The following is a 20,099-nucleotide window of genomic DNA, read 5'->3' on the forward strand; positions in this document are numbered from 1 at the left end:
TGTGTAAAAGGCAGTATATCCAAGCAGAGACTTGAACTATCAATGGCTATACTCCAAAGAGAGTTATACCAGGGAACAATGAAACCCTACCTTTGTGTGGGCGGGAAGCAGTGTATAGATTGTTTTTGGCACAGAAATGCTTCTCTGGGAGGGTCTACCCTGCTTTGTTCAGCCATGCTCTGTGCGGCTTCACTTCTCTTCCCACCTTACCCTCATCACCAATCAACCCCATATCATTTCTTTTATACTTGTCTACACTTCCTACTTCCTTGCAACTTTATTATTATTATTGTAATCTATCTTATGGCACAAATACACAAAATACTCTACTCACTAAAGGTTCTACCTGGAAAGTGACACATTACTGACACTGGTGGCATTATCACACTCAGTACTCACTTGCAGACGGATGGCAGAACACAAAAGTCTACAAAGCAGTCTGTTATTATACAATAATTCTAACAGTGTACTGGTGTCAGCAAAGCCTGTCCAACTGCTGTATGCAAACACTATATCTACAACCTCATTACAGTAGCAAAGGCTTGTAATCTGTTCTTGTGGCAGAAATACTGAGAAAATCTTTAACTACCAAATTTTCTACTATCAAAGTAACTGATTACTGATAATAGTGGCATTATTGTGTTCAGTCAAGGTAGCAAAGGACAAAAATCTACTTTTGTACAAGACTTACAGAGAAATCCCTGCCTACTGAAGTTTTTGCCTGAAAAGTAACTAATTCCTGCAGTGGTAGCATTAGTATACCCAATATTCAGACAAAACCTGAAGAATAACCCTACATAAGACAGAATTATATGGGCTCACTCAATACCTTACAATAACTTACCTTCATCAAAACCGTGAACCCCTACAAAGCAATGTTCTCTTCCTTTTAAGGTCCCTTTCACCATGCTACTCATTACTTTTAGTCAACACATTCCCACTACCCGTCATCAATGAAACACCACAACCAATACATGCCACACCTAGCTTACACAATGACAACTCGTAACTGACAGCTACCTCCTACAAAATTATCTGTCCCCTCAAACACTAAAAAAGTATCACTCAAAATTCTACCACCTACTCCTTTGACTAATAAGAGCTGGAGACATACAACTTAACACGGGACATCTATCAACACCTAGCATTTACAACTCCTGCCACCCTCCATCCAACAAGTATACTAAACCACTAGGTACATTATATAATCTAATCCACAGTATGAGAAAAATCATTATGAAATGCCTGCCTAACCACTGGCAGCATTAACAGCAAACTGTCCTTCCAACTACACCATTTATGGTGACAATACACTAAGCAAAAGACAAGGAGGAGGGATTGCACTGCTACTTCACAGAAAGCTGCTAGCTACCATCTTAAAAAGAACTCATGCTGCAAGCTGAGAGGACATAAATGAAAACAGATACTGACATAAATGAATGCTGGTACTGCACACCCATAACAAAGACAACTATTTGATTGTGCCCCCTGACAGCTTGCACTCTGGGCAGCCACCATTTTCACCCTGCCCTTGTTATGGCCCTGCTTTAAATATTTTATCTTAACTTTTTTTCATAAGTTTGCTTAATCTTATGCTTGCATGGTTATTTTCAAGACTACTGTCTAACTATATTGTATATGTGCCGTCTTATGGTCTGGGTAACAACTGAAAAGGGTCCTATACTAGCCCATCATCGTAGTGAACAAACTACAAATAAATAAAGGCAAACATCTGGTTGTAAAAAAATTCTACATATCAGCCCAGATGTTATTCAGATGCACAGGCTACTTTTTTTGAAACAGTCTCAACACCATAATCTAGGTGTCAAGCATGGTAGTAAAACATCTTGAAGCCTCAGCCCTTGTATCAATGAGGTACTCATTGCATCATAAATACTTTCCACAGCAACAGGAAAGTCTAGAGAGCATATACCGCTCTATAAACCCAGACAGAACTGGATGTACACCACTGTTTTATAAAAAATTATCTAAATTATTTTTAATATTGCTTTCCTTCCCCTACAACTACTGTAGATTGTTAGGCACCTGCTAGCCCCACCTGCCCTACTCACTTACCAGATTGATTATTCTCTTCTGTTGATTTGTGATGTATAACTTTATTGGGAAAATCTTTCCTCTGAATTGTTAGGATGGGTAGCTTTGATTTGTTTTTTATTAAACACTAAATAGCAAATCTCCAGTGGGGAGACCAAGGGACAGGCACTCATGCAGAGGCCATACAGTGTTTATAACAAGCAGAATATCATGCAATGGCATCAGGTATTCACAATGCATACTACTAAATGATGCACACAAAAGCTGTGCCATGTTCTACCTACTTATTCAACTGTACTGTACTTGCTAGGCTCCTGACCTCCACTACGGTGTGTTAATGTACAAGGAGATCAGCTCTCCTTCCAATACAGAAAACCAGCTTGTGGCTTAACATTTTTATTCTTCCCAAACAAGTTCAGACAACTTGATCTTATTCTCAGATTCACATTATTGTAAGACAGATGTTGCACCTGCCTCATTTCAATAGTTTAGTTACTAAAACTTTACCAGCTTCCTTGAAGGGCATATCTTCTTTTGTGGATAACTTAAATGAATTGATGTCTTCTTCGGCTGCATTTCCTTGTTCAGGGATGTCTTCGTTGTCCTGTAATTCTGCCAAGGTGATTGGTACATGAACTGCATTAGGCTGCACTTCAGCTTCAGAATCTTTCTCCTCTTCATCTTTACTTTCTATACCATCATTCTCTGATGGGTTTTGTACAGCTGAAAAAATAATGACTGTAATGAATCTTAGTGATAGCTGGCAAAATAGACCCAGACATGGAAATCAGTGAAGTCACAGTTTAAAAAATAAGGAGAGTGGAATAAAATAAATGGCAGAATAACATTCATTATGTTTTGCAAGTAAATGAAATCAGTATTAACAGTTACAAATATGGTATAAAATCATGAACAAAAAATACATTTCAGACTGATTTTGGTATTTAGGTGTCACAAACTATTGACCTTCTGCTATATACATTGCTTACATTGCTCATATTTGTAAGGTGAGAAGCCCGTCCACAGAGAAGATTCATGTTGACTTACTCAAGGTAATTTCAGTGAAATGACACAAATTGAAAGCAGTTCACCAAAAGTATCTTCGGTGAAAAATTACAACAAATTTCTTTTTGCAGGGGAGCAGGCATCCCCCTGCATCTCCCATGTGGGGACCCCCCCACAACTGCAAAGTCATTTGACAATGGAGAAAAAAGTAAACTCCACTGTTGGTGAAAGTAGTTTTGGCGAACAGTCCTTGCTCTTTTTGCATTCGCTGAAACTACCTTTGTCAAAGTGTCATGTTCCCAACAGGGAAGACAGATTGGTCTTGGTCAGACGCACTACACCTATTGACAATGCGTGGTTCTGGTCATTTAACTAATTCAGTTGAGGCAAGCCTGTACACAGATGTTTTAGCATTTCTGAATGATCCTGTAAAGTGGGGAGGGATCATCAGCATATGAGTTTCATACTCCATGTACTCTGTTTATACAATGGTGCAAGACTGTGCACTGAGAATTTTCCCAAAATGCTGCACTGCTTATGAACTGTAAAGGGCTATGGGACACCTTTCTAATATGTACCAGTCCTACATCATGGGGCAACATGCTTAGGAATCTTGCCTGTTGACAAACTTGTATGTCAGTTATGAGACGATTTACAGGCAGGAGGGAAGAACATTGAGGAGCAGTTATGTAGTCTTACCCACAATGCCTGAATTCATGACTATGGTATTTTATTTTGTTCGACAGAAGGAAGATATTAGGACATAAGTAAGTGGTGGAAATCTAGCAAGTTAGAAACGTAATTATTTGGCTAGTAGAATGCCTATATTATGAAGATTAAATCCTTCAAAAGATCAGCTGAGAGAAGTGCCATAATTAAGGACAGGCTTTGAAAGACTACTAGTAGGTAATGGAATGCATTTTTACGCACTTGAGAAAACATTTTGCAGTAAATACTGTGTGTATGTGTGTGTATATGAATGCCTTGCAGATATGTATGCATCTCTGTCTAGTGTACTGAATTAGAAAAGGCTACACATAAGTAACATTAATTCTGGAGACAGTAAAACTTGATTTTTTACATCATTTGGGTTACAAAAGTTCATGAGAATGCTGTTTACATTAAGAAATGCTCTACAGACTTTCCACTGACTAATAATCACATCGTAAGACAACAGAATATATCTTGACTACATAGATAATAGCATTGTATGCAAGATGACCTGGAAACAAGAATTGCTACTCAGGTTCTGGAAGGCAGGAGCCACAATACTGGCTGAAAATATCTGACTGGCATAGCAAACATACCTTGGTTACAGTTATGGAGTGGATGCATATAAGCCTTGAGCCTGTGAAGGAAAAGACCACTATGACATTGCCCACTCCTAGTATGAAAACACAAGTGATACATATAGAACAGGTGGATATTACCACAAGTCTGTCACTCATGAGAGTACTCCAGCCACCCACGCAACTGCCTTTTATACAAATAAACAAATAGATAAAATAGTCAGGATGACTGTCTGTGATCAGGCTTTCCAGCTACTCAAAGAGGCACATTGTTTAGTCCAGTTCCAGGTATGACAAACAGCTCATTTTTAAGGAAGATAACTCAGCACATGGTCTCCATGAGTGATCAGTGAAGTAGATTATTAAGCAGTTGCTTGCTAGGAAAACATTAATGTCACAGTAGAGACAACTTTGCAGGTTTGTTTGAGCTTAAAGTTTTAAACTTACCTGTTCAGCTGTGGTTACTAACCATAACCTTTCATCATGGCTACAGCTGAATAGCTGGTGTAACATCAAACTGCTAAGCTAAACAATCACACTATATAAGTATATGATTCAGGGGTAAATTGCTGAAAAGAGATTTCTAAGACCAAATTAATTGGGACTGTCTAGAAATGAGTTAACTACCATCTGTTATAAAAAAAGAACATTTTGCACACAGACTTAACCATTTTTAAGACAACAAAAGCTGTTTTAACATTCTTTCTTGAAAGGAAAGGTTGACTGACTAATGCCATGCAAATGTGTATGGTTCTCCCTAAAGTGTAGTGAATTAGAATTGTAAACGTGTTACCTCTTCTTACAGATACTCAGAGCTGCTGTGATAATACTTGACATATTGCTGAGACACTATAAGCCCTGAAGACAGACCTGATTGATATCTTGTTCTTAATATGAGGCTTTGAAAGAGCACTTGGGCAGCGTGAAAAGAGTTTATGCAGCTACGTTTTCGAGCAGAATGACAAATTGTGTGGCACAGTGAGGAAGCAGCACCCCTTTAGTCAGAATTGTCCTACAGAAAGAAGTGCAGAATCTGAAACAGAACTGGAAAAATCTTGAAAACTACACTCGTGGTCACTATTTGGGCTTTAAAATGAACTAGTTTAGCTTATTTACCTCTGTACTTATGATCTGAAATTTTGTTTTAAATCATCCATGCATTTAACATTATAATTAGTGAAACAACCAGAGCAAAACAAATTAAGTATCCATTATCCCTATATTCTGGATAGACAACATTACTTTATAGATACTGTAGGCTGAAAAGTAAATCCACATACTTAAAAAATACACTTGTTTCTAGTAGTGACCTGAAATAACTGTCTGCAATAAGCTCTTTATTGCAACTATTTATTAATTTATTTATTTATTTACATTTGTTAACCGGGAAAATCCGACTGGACACAGGTCCTTTATCAGAAGAGGCCCGGGGAGAAAAGCTCCACAATAAAAACAACAATTAATTACAAGTTACAAGAAGTATAGGTAGGTTTTGTTTAACAATAGTAGTAAACAGTTATAGTTCAAAATGAAATCAAGTATTTAGTTAAATGGTGCAACACATATCTTTGGTGCCATAAAGACTAACAAGTATTTTAATAGCTGAGCTAGCAGCTATTACCCTTGAATAAGAGTGGCTAAGATTACAGCTGACATATAGGTTTACAAGCAATGTATTTGGCTGCAATCCGAGGTAGGTAGAGGGGTGGAAGAAAGGGATTAGAGAGGTTGGGGTAGAGATGTTAGAGAGGTTTGATACAGGGGCATGTCCAGTGCTCTTTTAGATGAGATTTTAGAGCAGCTTTGAAGTTAGTGCGTGATGACACAGACGTTGTAGTGTGAGGAAGGGTATTCCATAATTTTGCTATGGAGTAGGAGAAGAGAGCTTATCCAGCAGAGTTCCTGGTTTTAGTTACCTGTGTGAAGACTGGGGAGAGATGGGCAAAGGCTGCCAGCCCAATCAAATAGAATTTGATATATAATTCTATCAACTGCATAAATAAATGTACAATACAGGCATGTTTTCTTGATAATAAATGTAAAATACAGGCATGTTTTTTAAGTGTAAAGAATACTGTGTAATGTGGAACTGCAAAATATGTAACAACATTGCACTCTACTGGCCTAGTGAAGCATGTTGTACCCTTTCATGTTAGAATTCAGCTCCAGGGTGGCTGGATGAAGATTTCATGCCCATTGTTTTAAGGCTAAAGTTTATGACTAGAATTTAGATGTGGAAGGTGCTTTATTGCTCTGGTTTCTGCTAGCACATACATGTGAAATATCTTGTATTGTTGTAAGTTTCTGAGGCGGTGTTAGACTGCTAAATAATGCAGTTGTGGCCTGAGAACTCAGATCAGGTGTGAAGATGATGCAATATGAATACTGGAAAAACCTAAGTGTCAAAAATGATGCAATTTTGGGAGGGCCTTAGAGACATGTTTGTTAGTAATGTTTAAATACCAATTCTCACAAGAGACTAAATCGCATTTTGACTTTGGACATCCAGCTTATCAGCACTCTGCCTTGTGCTGACATGTAAGTTTTAGCACTGTGATTTCTTGTAGGAACAGTTAAAGCTAGTAAAGTTTAATTAGGTATTTTTCTTTGAAATCAGATCTGTCCTTGTCCTACTGTATTATTTTACGTTTCTGTGTTATCTCTGAACTCTTAGATATCTCTGTGGTGTAGTAGTTTTGTCTTGTGTTTTAATTATTTATTATTAAATATTTTGAAAACCTTCTACCTGTGGCTGATTTGTGTAGAGATAAGCTCGAGAGTACATTGCATATTTATAGAGGTTATTGTAATAGGTCACTCTAAAGTAAGCCTTGACTGCTAGTCATACTACCATTGGATATTAATATTCCACAGTAATAATTGGACACCCTTTTAAGGGCCTTTTACTAGCTGATATTATTAACTGGGTGGTGGCAGTAATTACTATTGTATAGTCTGGGTAAAGGGGCACAGTTGGAGAATCTGTGTCAGCCTTTCCCAGGAGTGTCTGTGAAGTTGTATAAATACTTACCTCAAAGTGTGTGTGTGTTGTGTCAGCTGCTTGGCAGGGACACGAAGCACTGGTTGGACAGAGAGGGTACTGGAGGTTTTAGCTTACCCAGTTAGGCTGAGACCTGGACCCTATAGCTGTGTCAGTGGGGAATCTTATTGGGGAACTGGCAAGTAAGGGAGCAACCAGCCCCATACTGACTGTGATCTCTGTGTGCACTTAAGGGAAATTGTACTTTACTGTGTGTATTAGTTATCCTTTTCTCTCCTATGAGATGACCTCCCTGATGTTAGTGGTGAGGACTGAGGCTCCTTGATTGCTGGGCCAGGGCACGTTCGTCACAACCTGTAATTGATTTTTGTTGCTGGAGCATAGTGGTTTGGCGGTATGATAGTGTTGGAGTAAATTTTGGAGGGAGGGAACTTTTAGAGGATGATTTAGTAGTTTGTGGGTGAGTGAGAGTTGGTACCACTGAAGGAGGCGAGGGTGTTCTAGCCAGCCTAGTTCAGTAAATGAGGTGCAGTGGTGGCTATGGTAGTTTGCGCCAGTGGCAAACCTTGCTATTTTGTTGTAGCAAGCTTCGAGTTTACCTAACTCACTTTGCCTTAGGTTGGTAAATATTGAAGAGGCGTATAGTAGGGTGGAGATAAAGTGGCTATTTGCAACTGAAATCTTGGCTATTTTGGTGAGGAATTGCTAATTTCTGTATAAAGCTCCTAGCTTTTTGTGTACCTTTTTTATGGTTAACGAGATGTGGATGTCAAACTTGAGGTTATTGTCAATTTCAACTCCAAGTAGTTTGGTGTGGTCTGTTGGGGGGGGGTAATGGTGTTGTCATTGGCTTTAATATTAAATTGGTGGCTGTTTTGATTGTGTTTGATGGGTTGGAAGATGAGGAGTTTTGTTTTGTTTGGGTTAAGTATTTATTGTGCATCTGAAAGCCAAGTTTCAACTGAGGAAAAGGCTTCCTGTGTGGTCTTTTGAAGTTCAGGTAGGGAATGGGCTGAGCAGATGATGGTGGAATCATCTGCGTACTGTATGAGAGTGGCTTGTTTGGTAGCAGAGGCTAGATTATTAGTGAATATGGAGAAGAGTAAGGGTCCAAGGATGGATCCTTGGGGAACACCTGAGACAGGGAGTTGTCATAATTAATCATTATGCCAAACAATGGATTGATGGTGGTCAGTCAGGTAGCTCTGGAACCAGTTTGTGACAGATTGAGAGAAGGACAGAGTATTGAGGACAGTGATGAGTTGTTTATGAGAGACCATGTTGAATGCTTTAGATAGGTCTAGGAAAGTTGCAGACCTGAAATAACCATTGTTTTTATGTTGAAGGATTGTATTAGTGAAAGCAAGTAATGGAGTGGTTGTGCTGTGGTATGGTCGAAAACCATGTTGTGTGTTAGACAGGAGGTTGTTAGCACTTGAGAGTGAATGCATCTCTCAAGTATTTTTGATAGAGAAGACTTAATTGCTATGGGCTGGCAATATTAAAAACTGCCAGCAAAATGCCAAAAGACAAAAGAAAAAGGTAGATCTGGGTTAAAAAGTTACTGATCACATTTACTGCTATTTTTGTGTGGGGAAGTGTATTAGGTAACAGTGAATGTCCTTCCATATTACTTTTGCAGTACTCTTCACAGAAGGGATTTCCTGCCAAAGCTTTTAGATCTTATAGGTGCTGTACGTCAATTCTGTACTTGAAAAATTGATTCAGGCTCTTTTTGTACCTGTTAGTTCAGCTTCCTTGCAACTTTGCTCTTGAAAGACTACTCAGCTGTTGGCTCTTACTTCTGCCAAGAGAGTGTCTGCAATTCAGGCTCTTATGGTTTTTCTTCCTTTTTAATTTTTGTTAGAGATAGGGTGTCTCTTCATACTAATCCTTCCTTTATGCACAAGATGGTTAATGAGTTGCCCCTTAATCAGTCTATTCAACTCCCTTCCTTTTTTTCTTCTCCACAGTATGCCAGTGAGAAGGTTCTTCATACCTAGGACCTGCACAGATAGCTTAGACATGATATGAATAAAACAAAGGTTATTCACAGGTCTGAGCAACTTGCTGCTTCCTTTCATCCTAGGACTTTTGGTTTGGCTGTTTCCAAGCAGGCCATCTCCTCCTGGATCTATTTGTTATTCTTTTCATTCTTTTCATGACTTGAAACTGTAGTTTTATTGGCCATTTTGGGTCAATTCCTAACTCCTTCATCTTCCTCGCTTAAAACCTGGTGGCCTCGTGGCTTTGGCGTCTTTTCAGGCTTGTTGGCTGTTGGTGAAGCACCCACCAAGAGGAGAAAACGCTGAGAGAAGAAAGGAGCCACTTTTGAGATTTTAAGTATTTTTCCTCTGTTTATTTGCTAAGTTTTTCTGCATAGCCGCCTATTTTGAGCATTTTCTGGCTTGTTAAACTTGATTTCTGCATTACTAACTGTATTTAGATCACAACCTAGAGCTGTTTACTGAATTTCCTGTTTGCACTTATTTTTAAAATTGTTTTTTTCTCAAAACTTGCATTTTATCTGTCTTTGGCCTAGCACTCTTGTGTGGGGTCATTTACTGCACTGTTATAACTTGTTGATACTTGTGAACCTCAGCTATCTCTGAAAAAATCTTGCTTTTTTCCCACTTTTCTGAGATTTAAAAAAGTTCAGTTACAGGCTTGCTGTTCTTGAACTGTTTGTAAGTTTCTTGGAGGCCATTTTTTGCTTGGGCTAAAGGGAAGTCTCTCTGTTGATCAGTGGCAGTGAAAAACATTGAGCAGCCTGCCTGCCCCTGTGGGAGTGGTTACTGGCTTGAAACTGTAGTTTTATTGGCCATTTTGGGTCAATTCCTAACTCCTTCATCTTCCTCTCTTAAAACCCTCTTTTGCGCGGTTTTGCGCATAGCGCAACACCGGGCAGCGCCGCCTAATTGGGTTTAAACTATTCCTGGCTCCACAAAGTCTGCTCTTCACTTTTTCCCTTAGAACTGCTCTATCTCTCAATTTAAACACCGTATTCTTATTCTAAGGCCCTTCACTGGTCCAATTAAGTAATCCTACAAGTTAGCACTATTAAACCATAAGCACTACTTACTCTTATACTCTCTACGATTACCCTGTCCTCCATTGGTCCATCTTAAATTCAGTTTCCCTATATTACTCTAGCATGTCCAAAGGTCAGTCAATGGTTTCCTCTCCAGTCCAGCTGGTGAATCTGGGAATTTTGAGGCAATGTTACAACTGTCTCATGTACACGGACAACCCTCTCCTCCTCCAAACAGGTTCAAATATATGTGAGAGATGCAACTATTTAGCCAAACTGGAGGCTGAGCTCTCTCATCTCAAAACTGGTGTAACCAGTCAGGAGGAGAAGGTAACCTCACACAACACAATTCCAGTATCACATAGTCCCACCACATCAGTGAACCAAACACATAAATACACAAAACATACTCGGAGGCTCTAAATAAAAATCTACCTAAGCAACAGAGACCTCCAAAGCAGACATCCAAGCAAACGCTACCTCAAAACAAAACACGCACAACACATAGCCCACAAAGTCAGTGTGCCAAGCAGCCACTGCCCTTAAGGCTGAATAACACACCTGATACTCTTGTAATAGGTGACTCTATTGTCAGACACACTGACGTCCCGCTCACCAGGCTGAATAAAGAGAAGGTCACGGTGAGCTGCCTGTCGGGTGCTAGGATCCGCCACATAACGCAAGTTCTCAGGTCACTCCAAAGCAAATACAAATATGACTCAGTCATTGTACATGCTGGTGTGAATGACCTGAGACGTACCTCCCTGGACTACATGAAAAGAGACATAGAGGAGCTCTCTGATCATGTAGCCCAGGCTGGTATGACCCTGACCTTGAGCAGCATCTTACCCTCACCTAGAATGATGCCACAGTACAAAGACAAAATGATCGATTTTAACAACTGGCTAAAATTTTGGCGTCATTCAAAGGGGATCCAGTGTCTGTCAGCCTGGGATGACATGCTCGACAAGCCACGTTGCTTCGCTAGGGATGGCTTGCACCTGTCACCACTGGGCTTTCGGATATTGGCAAAGGCTCTTGCCACCCCCATAGTGCCTTTTTTAGGCAAGGCTCAAAAGTCAAACCCACCCCCATAGACAGCACAAGGAACAAGAAACTAAGGGTAATGCTGCTTAACGCCAGAAGTCTTAACCTCAAGATGCACGCACTCGAAGCTCTCCTCAGTATGGAGAACATCGATATCTGTGCAGTGACTGAAACCTGGTTCAAGGCTCCAGAGAGCACCCCAGCACTACCAGGCTATACCTCATATCATGCTTTTCGGCCCCAAAACCCGGACTGAACCACAAAAGGATGGGGAGTTTCCATATTTATCAAGGATATCCACACCTCCAGGTTAGTGGCATTGCACAAAGTATCGGAGACCATCCATGTGCAACTAACAGTGGGCAAGACTGCTTTTCAGTTTATAGCATCCTACAGACCACCCTCTCAAAGTCAGGAATCCCACTCGGCTTTCCTGAAAACATTGGAGAACATGAAGATCTCTACGAACACCATTATATTGGGTGACTTCAACTACCCAAACATTGACTGGGAGCACTACTCAAGCCCCAGCACCTTAGCCCAAAGGTTCCTGGAAATTATAAACTCAAATGCTATGGAACAACTAGACACCACTCCCACAAGAGGGGACAACATACTAGACCTGATCATTACCAACATGGGGACTCTATGCTCCACACCAGAAGTATATCCCTCATTGTTAAGATCAGACCATAAATTAATTTCACTGGATGTCCACATCCCGACCCCACCCCCAGCCCAGAAAACCACAGTGAAACACTTCTCAAAAGCGAACTTCTCACTTCTCAAAACCGAAGTGGAATCCTTCAAGGCCACAGGGCCAGTGGAATCTACGGCCCAAACTGCAGAATCCTATATAAACGCATTCTACGGACATCTCCAGGAATGCATGGATCATGCTATCCCAAACAAAACCAAGACCCAATCATCCAAAGGCAGGCATCCAGTCTGGTGGACCTCTGCCATAAATAAACTGTACAACAGAAGGAGGAAGCTACTACATGATAGAGCAAAATCCCTAATAGGGAAGGCATCTCTGATCAGTACTGGCAAAAAATTACGATCCCTCATAAAATCCTCCAAGGCCAGCTTCGAGAGAAAAATTGCACAGGACACCAAAGACAATCATAAGGCTTTTTTCAGTTAAACGACAAAAAATACACTGAACCCACAGACATCGCCAATATCCTGGCAGACAGGTTCAGTGCAAACTCCCCCCCCCAAAAGAGCAAGTATCTATCCCGGCAGAGGGCTGCCTCCCAAACATCTCTGATGCTCAGGTGAAGGCTGCCCTCTCCAAAGCAAAAAACACTGCTTCCATGGGACCAGATGGCGTCCCAGGTTGTGTCCTACATGAACTCCAAGAGGAACTAATCCCTCAAATAAAACAGCTATACAATCTCAGCCTCACTACAGGATATGTGCCCACAGAATGGCGTACAGCAACAGTGGTCCCACTCCACAAAGGTGGAGCCTCTATGGACCCTGGAAACTATCGCCCCATAAGCCTGACTAGCTTAGTCTGCAAGGCTATGGAGAGGATCATCATGGAGCTCATAAACAAAGACACTGGGGACCTACAGACACTAGATCCTACCCAGTTCGGCTTTGTCAAGGGAAGATGCTGCCTTTTGAACCTGGTTGACTTCTTCGAAACAGTCACCAAAGCCATAGATGAAGGGAAGGTAGTCCACACAGCCTATCTGGACCTTGCAAAGGCATTTGACACAATACCCCACTCGGGCATCATAGATAAGCTATCCAGCTTAAATATAAACCCCTATGTCACAAGATGGGTCGCAAACTGGCTCAAAGACAGAACCCACAGAGTGAGAGTTGCTGGAGCCATGTCAGACTCGAAACCGGTCACAAGTGGCATCCCACAGGGTTCTGTCCTGGGACCACTCTTGTTCGGTATATACTTTTCCGAGGTACAGGCAAACGTGGGAGGACTATGGCTCACCAAGTTTGCAGACGACTGCAAACTGGGCGCCATAATCGACTCTCCAGCTGACACAGACATCCTTCAAAAAGGTCTCACAAGATAACTGGTGCCAGCGCCATGGTTTAAAGCTAAATGCCAAAAAATGTATAGTCATACCCTTTGGCAAAAATAATGTGCCCACAAATTACCACATAGGCGGAAACCCATTAAGTACAGAGAAAGTTATTAGGGACCTGGGGACCCAAGTTGATAGCAATCTCTCCTTTGAAAACCACATTGTCAAAGTGGTTAGAAAGACCTTCTACATAGCCCACCTCATCACGAAGGGTTTCACATCTAGATCAAGAAAGGTAATCGTGCCCCTTTATTCATCCCTCATCAGGCCCATCATAGAATACAATGCCCCTTTTGGGATGTACCTTACCCGACACCTGCAGCAATTAGAGAGACCCCAAAAGTATCTCACCAAGAGGATCAAGGGTCTCAAACAGATGCCATATGCTGCTTGGTTAAAAAAACTCCAGCTCTACTCAGTTGCATAGCGCCTACTTGAGGCGATCTATGCCTGACATACAAAGCTATGTCAAATCCAGAATTAATGGACATGCTCCACCTCAGTAAATCTAAATCCCTTAGAGCCACACGCTCGAGGGACTTGAACCTCAGCACAGAAATAAATAGAACTTGCTGGAGGGACAGGTTCATAACCCAGAGGCTCCCTTTGCTCTGGAATAGAATTCCAGTTCATGTGAGGCAGAGCACCTCACTGAATCTCTTCAAGAAGAATCTCGATAGGTGGATGGGGGATTGTAGGTTTGTCCCAGGGATTACTCCCGTGTCACTATTAGACAGAGGCACAGTAAACTAAACCTTAAAAAGGGCACAGTATACTCAAAATCAAGGGGTGGCGTAAGCCATACAGAATCGGGCTAGGCTTATAATTGCCCCAGGGCAGATAGCCTAGTATGAACCTATGAACCTATGTCCTTCTTCATCAGTAAAAACATAATCTACTAGGGTGGTTGGCTCTTCTGGTGCCTTTTGCACGGGTTTGGACATTAATTCCATCCTTGAGGCTGTTACTTGGTTCTCTCTGTTCATAGGTGTGTACTAGGCTAATGGCCCTGGAGCCTTTACAAGCCTAGCTCATAGGATTACACTGGCATCGTGCCACCCGACCTTAGTTTCTAGTGCCTTTGTCGAGTAGAGCCACTGGAGTGATACCCGGGGTGAGTTTTCTATTTCCCATCCATTCATCAAGATTTCTCTTGAACAGGGCCAGTGAGATGCTCTGTTTGACATGTATGGGAAGTCTATTCCATAGCATTGCCAGTCTCTGGGTAATGAACCTGTCCCTCCAGCACGTTCTGTTGATTGTGGTAATGAGGTTGAGGTCTCTGGAGCGTGTGGTGTGGAGGGACTGGGATTTCTTTAGATGTAGCATTTCTAATAGAGCTGGGTCAGACGTGGCTCTGTAAGTCAAGCAGAGATCACCTCTAAGTAGGCGATATGAGACAGAGAATAGTTGGGAGTTTTTTGAGTCTGTCCATATAGGACAAGTGTTTAAGGCCTAGGATCCTCTTTGTGAGGTACTTTTGCGGCCACTCCAGTTGTTGCAGGTGTCTAGTGAAGTACATGCCAAATGGGGCATTGTACTCGATGACTGGCCTAATGAGGAAAGAGTACAGGGAGACAATGACCTCTTTCTTCCTGGATGCAAAACCCTTAGTAATGACATATGCCACATAGGACTTTCTGACCACAGTGGCAGTGTGGTGGTCAAAAGAGAGGTTGCTGTTAACCTGTGTTCCCAGATCTCTTATAAGACCTTCTGTGTTCAGTGGACTATCATCGATGTGGTAGTTCATGGGAACTGGGTTTTTCCCAAAGGGGATAATGACATATTTTTTGGCAATGAGCTTAAGGCCATGGTTCTGACACCAGTCGTTGGTCTCAGTGATGTTAACATCACTTGGGGAGTTAATAATGGCTCCCAACTTCCAATCGTCTGCAAACTTTGCCAGCCAGAGTCCCTTCGTGTTGGCCTGGACATCTGAGAAGTAGATACCAAGCAGAAGAGGACCCAGGACCAATCCCTGTGGGACTCCACTCATCACTAGTCAGCAGTCTGACTTGGAATTAGCTACTTTCACACTGTGGATTCTATCTGTGAGCCAGTTTGCAACCCACCTAGTGATATAGGGGTTGATGCTTAACTTAGTGAGTTTTTCTATGATTTCTGAGTGGGGAATGGTATCAAAGGCCTTGGACAGATTAAGGTAGGCTGTATGAATCACCTTGCCTTCATCCACAGCTCTGGTGACGGACTCAAAGAAGTCGACCAAGTTAAGGAGGCATGATATACCCTTCACAAAACCAAATTGTGTGGGATCCAGAGTTTGGAGATTCCCTATATCCTTGTTTATTAGGTACATGATGATGTGTTCTACAGCTTTGCATATCAGACTTGTCAGGCTAATGGGGTGATAGTTCCCAGGGTCTGTAGTTGCTCCTCCTTTATGGAGAGGGATGACTATAGCAGTGTGCCATTCAGTACGGACAAAGCCTGAGGTGAGGCTGTGATTGAACAGGGCACACAGGTGAGGTGCCAGTTCACTCTGTAGTTCATGCAGAACACAGCCAGGGATATTGTCAGGTCCCATAGAAGCTGTATTCTTGGCCTTGGACAGTGCTGTTTTACCCTGTGCAGCAGTAATACTGGGTGCCAGGCAATCTACTGGTATTGTGATTGGTCCTTGGGTGGGGGGGGGAGTTGGCAGTGAATCTGTCAGCCAGTATATTGGCAATATCTGTTGGCTCGGTATAGAAGGTATCATTGTGCAGTAGCTCAGAGCAAATCTGGGTATTGCCGTGGAGGTTCTTTACATAATTATAGAAGGCTTTGTGGTTGTCTTTACTATCTGCTACAATTCAGTTTTCATAGCTAGCTTTAGAGGATTTGATGAGGGATCTCAACTTTTTGCTGAGGCTGATGAGGGAGTTTTTCTAGTTTTGGGACTTCACCTTATTCCACATCAGTTTCCTCCTTCTGTTGTAGAGTTTGTTTATGGTAAGGGACCACCAGATTGGCTTCTTTTTTTTTGGAGGAGAGCATCTTGGTTCTATTGGGTATGGTGAGATCCATGCATTTATGTATGTGTTCGTACATTGGCATTGGTGTATGATTCGGCGGTCATGCAACTATTCTCCATTTGCATGGGTGCCGTGAAGTTAGCCACCTCTGTTCTTAGGAGCCCAAAGTTAGCTTTGGAGAAGTTTTTCATGGTGGTTACCTTTGGGGGGAGGGATGTGGATTTCCAAGGTAATTAGTTTATACTAAGCATTATAAATTAGATGATGTTTCCAGGGGCAGGCCAGGTTTTGCCAGGGCTATCCTGAATGGGTTTGTAGAGGGCTCTTCTGTGCCTTCCTCCTCCCAGTCTTTTTCTTAGCACTTATACTCTTCCTGAAGTGAAGAGTACTGCAACAGTAATATGGAAGGACAAAGTACAGTTGTGTAAAACCATGCCACAACAGTAGATATCCTTCTTTTCACTGCTGCAGTATTCGGTCCCTCCAGTTACAGCTCTTGCTCCTGTGTTTTGTTACCCTTCTGGCCAAGGGGCTCTCACTTCCTTTCCCTTCTGAACTTTTTTCTTCTGGATGTGCATGTTCTACTTAGTCCCTGGGGGTGTTTTGTTCCTCCTGGAGCAATGTCCGTACTTCACTTTTATGCCCTACATCCTACAGGGAGAGCATACATGTGACATATGGAGCCTGTAAAATCTAAAGGCTTTGGTATGCTGGCTGGATGTTGGTCTGTCCTTGGCAGGTGTTTCTTTTTGTGAATAATAATGCAGCAATGAAGAGGAGGACATCTGCTGTTATTGTATGATTTTACACAACTGTACTTTTCTTCTCCAGGTTGAAAAACAGATGATGCAAGTTACTATCTACCACAATCAACTATCCTATTTGTAAAACAGTGTGGAGGGCCACTGTTGACCTTGGTCAAATGGTAAATGACAGACAGTTGCAGGGTGGGGGTGACTGCTGTCACAGAGACCAACTGTACACTTGTTCCTTTCTTTTTAATAACAAAATAATTTGAATGAAGTAAGAATCACTGGAGTCAGATATAATAACTGAGGTATGCACAAGATGAAATCTGCTCTATTGCTTCACTAGGACAGGTGGAATCAACAAGATATATTCTACCAGTTCAATGGAGAAGCAAATAGCATAGCAATTTTATAGTACTATAAAGACCATTCTTGTGGAGCGAATAACAGACTTTAGAAATTGGCTAACAGGGAAGAAAATGTATCAAGGACTATCAAAAAGGTATTGGGATCATCTGCCTGAAAAAAGGGGATACAACATAAAGGTAATGGAGACTGCTTAACCTTTATGGATTTTCCAAGTTAAAAATCAAACATAACTCATCAATAACTATCCCGTGGGGATAGCCACTGCAGTAGAACAAGGACAGCCAGCTGAAAATGTAGGAAAATAAAGAAAAACTCAGTATGACAACCAAGGAAAATTAGGAGTTTTGTTGTATAATGCTGAAAGCATTCCACAAAGCAATATGCAAAGTGCAGAAAAGTAATCGAAATCTAGATAAACTTATAAGTGTGAGGAGAAAGACTAGGTTAGACAGTGCAGTAAAGATGTCTGAAGTAAGAACTCCTGATGTTATACTCACTTAGATAACCTATTTGACCTGAAACAAGGTCTGGAAAAACAGTGGGAACAGGTAAAAATAGAGGTGATGCATAGTTATTCAGCAAATCAGGAAAAGATGGAATTTTCTGATACTTACTTCTCAGTAGACAGCCTTCAGTAAGAGTCCTTTTGACCATCAGTTAGCACTTAACATTTTAACAAACAACCTTCAATGAGAGTGATGCCCTCCTTGTCAGGCAGCTGACTACTGCCACAGTCAAGCCCTCTCCCATTACCCTCAAAGAGAACCTTCTGATATGAAATAGTCAGGGGAGGGATACAAGGAGGCTGGAGCACCTCTATATAAAAGACCCACAGATTCTCCAGGGAAGAAGGGTGAGATAACCTGCCTGAAGACTGTGCTGTCCTTAATTTAGAATCATGTTAGATACTAAATCTATCTTGCTTCTTCAGTGATTTTTGAGTCAGTAATATTTGTCAAAGGCATTCAGTGAATAAACAATATACAACACAAACAGTTTAATGGAAGGAAGGCAGAAAATACCTCAAATATAGTACTCCTTGCTGGACAGCCATGTGAAATCACATTCGTCTTCTGGAAATGGCATTGAGGCTAAACCATTCAGTGAATATATGAGTTTTTGGTTAGGTATTCACAACAGACAATTTGTGAAGTAAGTCTTAAAATGGATAATCAGTACCACTACTCTCGTGTTGAAGTACATGTGGGAGAAATGTGGAATTTGATAGGTAAGGCAGTCTGGCAAAAGCCTTTATTTTAAAAGTTATACCAAGGTATTTCTTGTTTGTGCACTGTAACGCTTGTTTTTCACATTCTATACACTCCAGGCTAAACCTGAAAATAGTTTGGGTGGAAGAATGCACTACCTAGACTAACAAATGAAAATAAATAATAACTAAAATGAAAAGGATAATGGCTAAGTGGTAATCTATAGCAATGTTGATATACCTTTGATCAGATGTATGATAAATGAAGTTACATTACCACTGAAGACTGAGAAGCAGTTTCAATAGCTGAACAGGTAGCTTATTCAACTTTGATGCTACATCAGAAGGACATAGGTTCTATTCCCACACCCAGCAACTGTATTAATTTTTCTATACTGACACTGCAGTGCAGCACAAGGAGGGTGCTGCTATTCTGAGTGTGCCATCCTTAGAATCAGACATTAAACCAAGGCCCCATCTGAATAACTTGGCAGTAGCTCAGGCGGATCGAAAGGATCCCTCAGCATTTACTGAAAAGAGATGGGGAAGTTCCCTGGTGCCCTGAGCAAATGTCCCCTATTCAGTATGAATACCACCTCAGATCTCCTCTGAAAAGAGACCATTGGTCTAGTGTGAATAACCCGGTCCAAAATATAAATAAATAAAAATAAATACAAAGGCCATAGCACTGAAGGCAAGAAAGAAGGGCTAATCTTTGTTAAGTAGTATAGCTTAGATGAAATTCATTGAAGGGTATAGAATTTTAAAAGTAAGAAGACTAAAAATTAAAAGGCATCCAAAGCAAAATATTTAAAAATATAACAAATGCACTGATATTCTCTCTCATTCTTTCTCTGTTTATATGTACACCAAATAAATAAATAAATAAAAAAAAATATATATATATATATATATATATATATATACACACACACACACACACACACACACACATATATATATATATATATATATATATATATATATATATATATATATATATAAACACACACCACTAAGTGTTTCATGTCTCTTATTTATTCCAGAAACTGTGATCAGGAGTTTCTATGTTTATATGCAAACTATACAGACACGGCTTAAGTGTTTCATGTTGCTTTTAATCATTCTCTTTGAAAAGGATTATCTTATATTCTCTAAAGGCCAAAGCATAAAACTGATTAGCAGCCCATGTGCTTGAGGAACTAAGCTGGAAAGATGGAAGTGATTGGCTGTGCCCATCCAGGAAGGTGGTGGGTCCAGCTCACTGGAATGATGAGCCTCTATTGGGAGAAAGGTGTACTGCATACA

The 20,099-nt window shown here is 41.0% G+C and overlaps 1 protein-coding gene across 1 annotated transcript in view; it reads right to left on the reverse strand.

Annotated features, from left to right (window-relative positions):
* NFKB1 (nuclear factor kappa B subunit 1) overlaps window positions 1-20,099 on the reverse strand; it is a 772,892-nt gene that overhangs the window by 315,481 nt on the left and 437,312 nt on the right. The window contains exon 11 of the mRNA XM_044060344.1: window positions 2,563-2,778. Within this exon, the coding sequence (XP_043916279.1) occupies window positions 2,563-2,778 (216 nt within the window). The remainder of the gene's footprint in view (window positions 1-2,562; window positions 2,779-20,099) is intronic.

Source organism: Protopterus annectens, chromosome 2.part0 (assembly GCF_019279795.1).
Source record: "Protopterus annectens isolate FY-2018-M chromosome 2.part0, PAN1.0, whole genome shotgun sequence".
Lineage (NCBI taxonomy): Eukaryota > Metazoa > Chordata > Ceratodontiformes > Protopteridae > Protopterus > Protopterus annectens.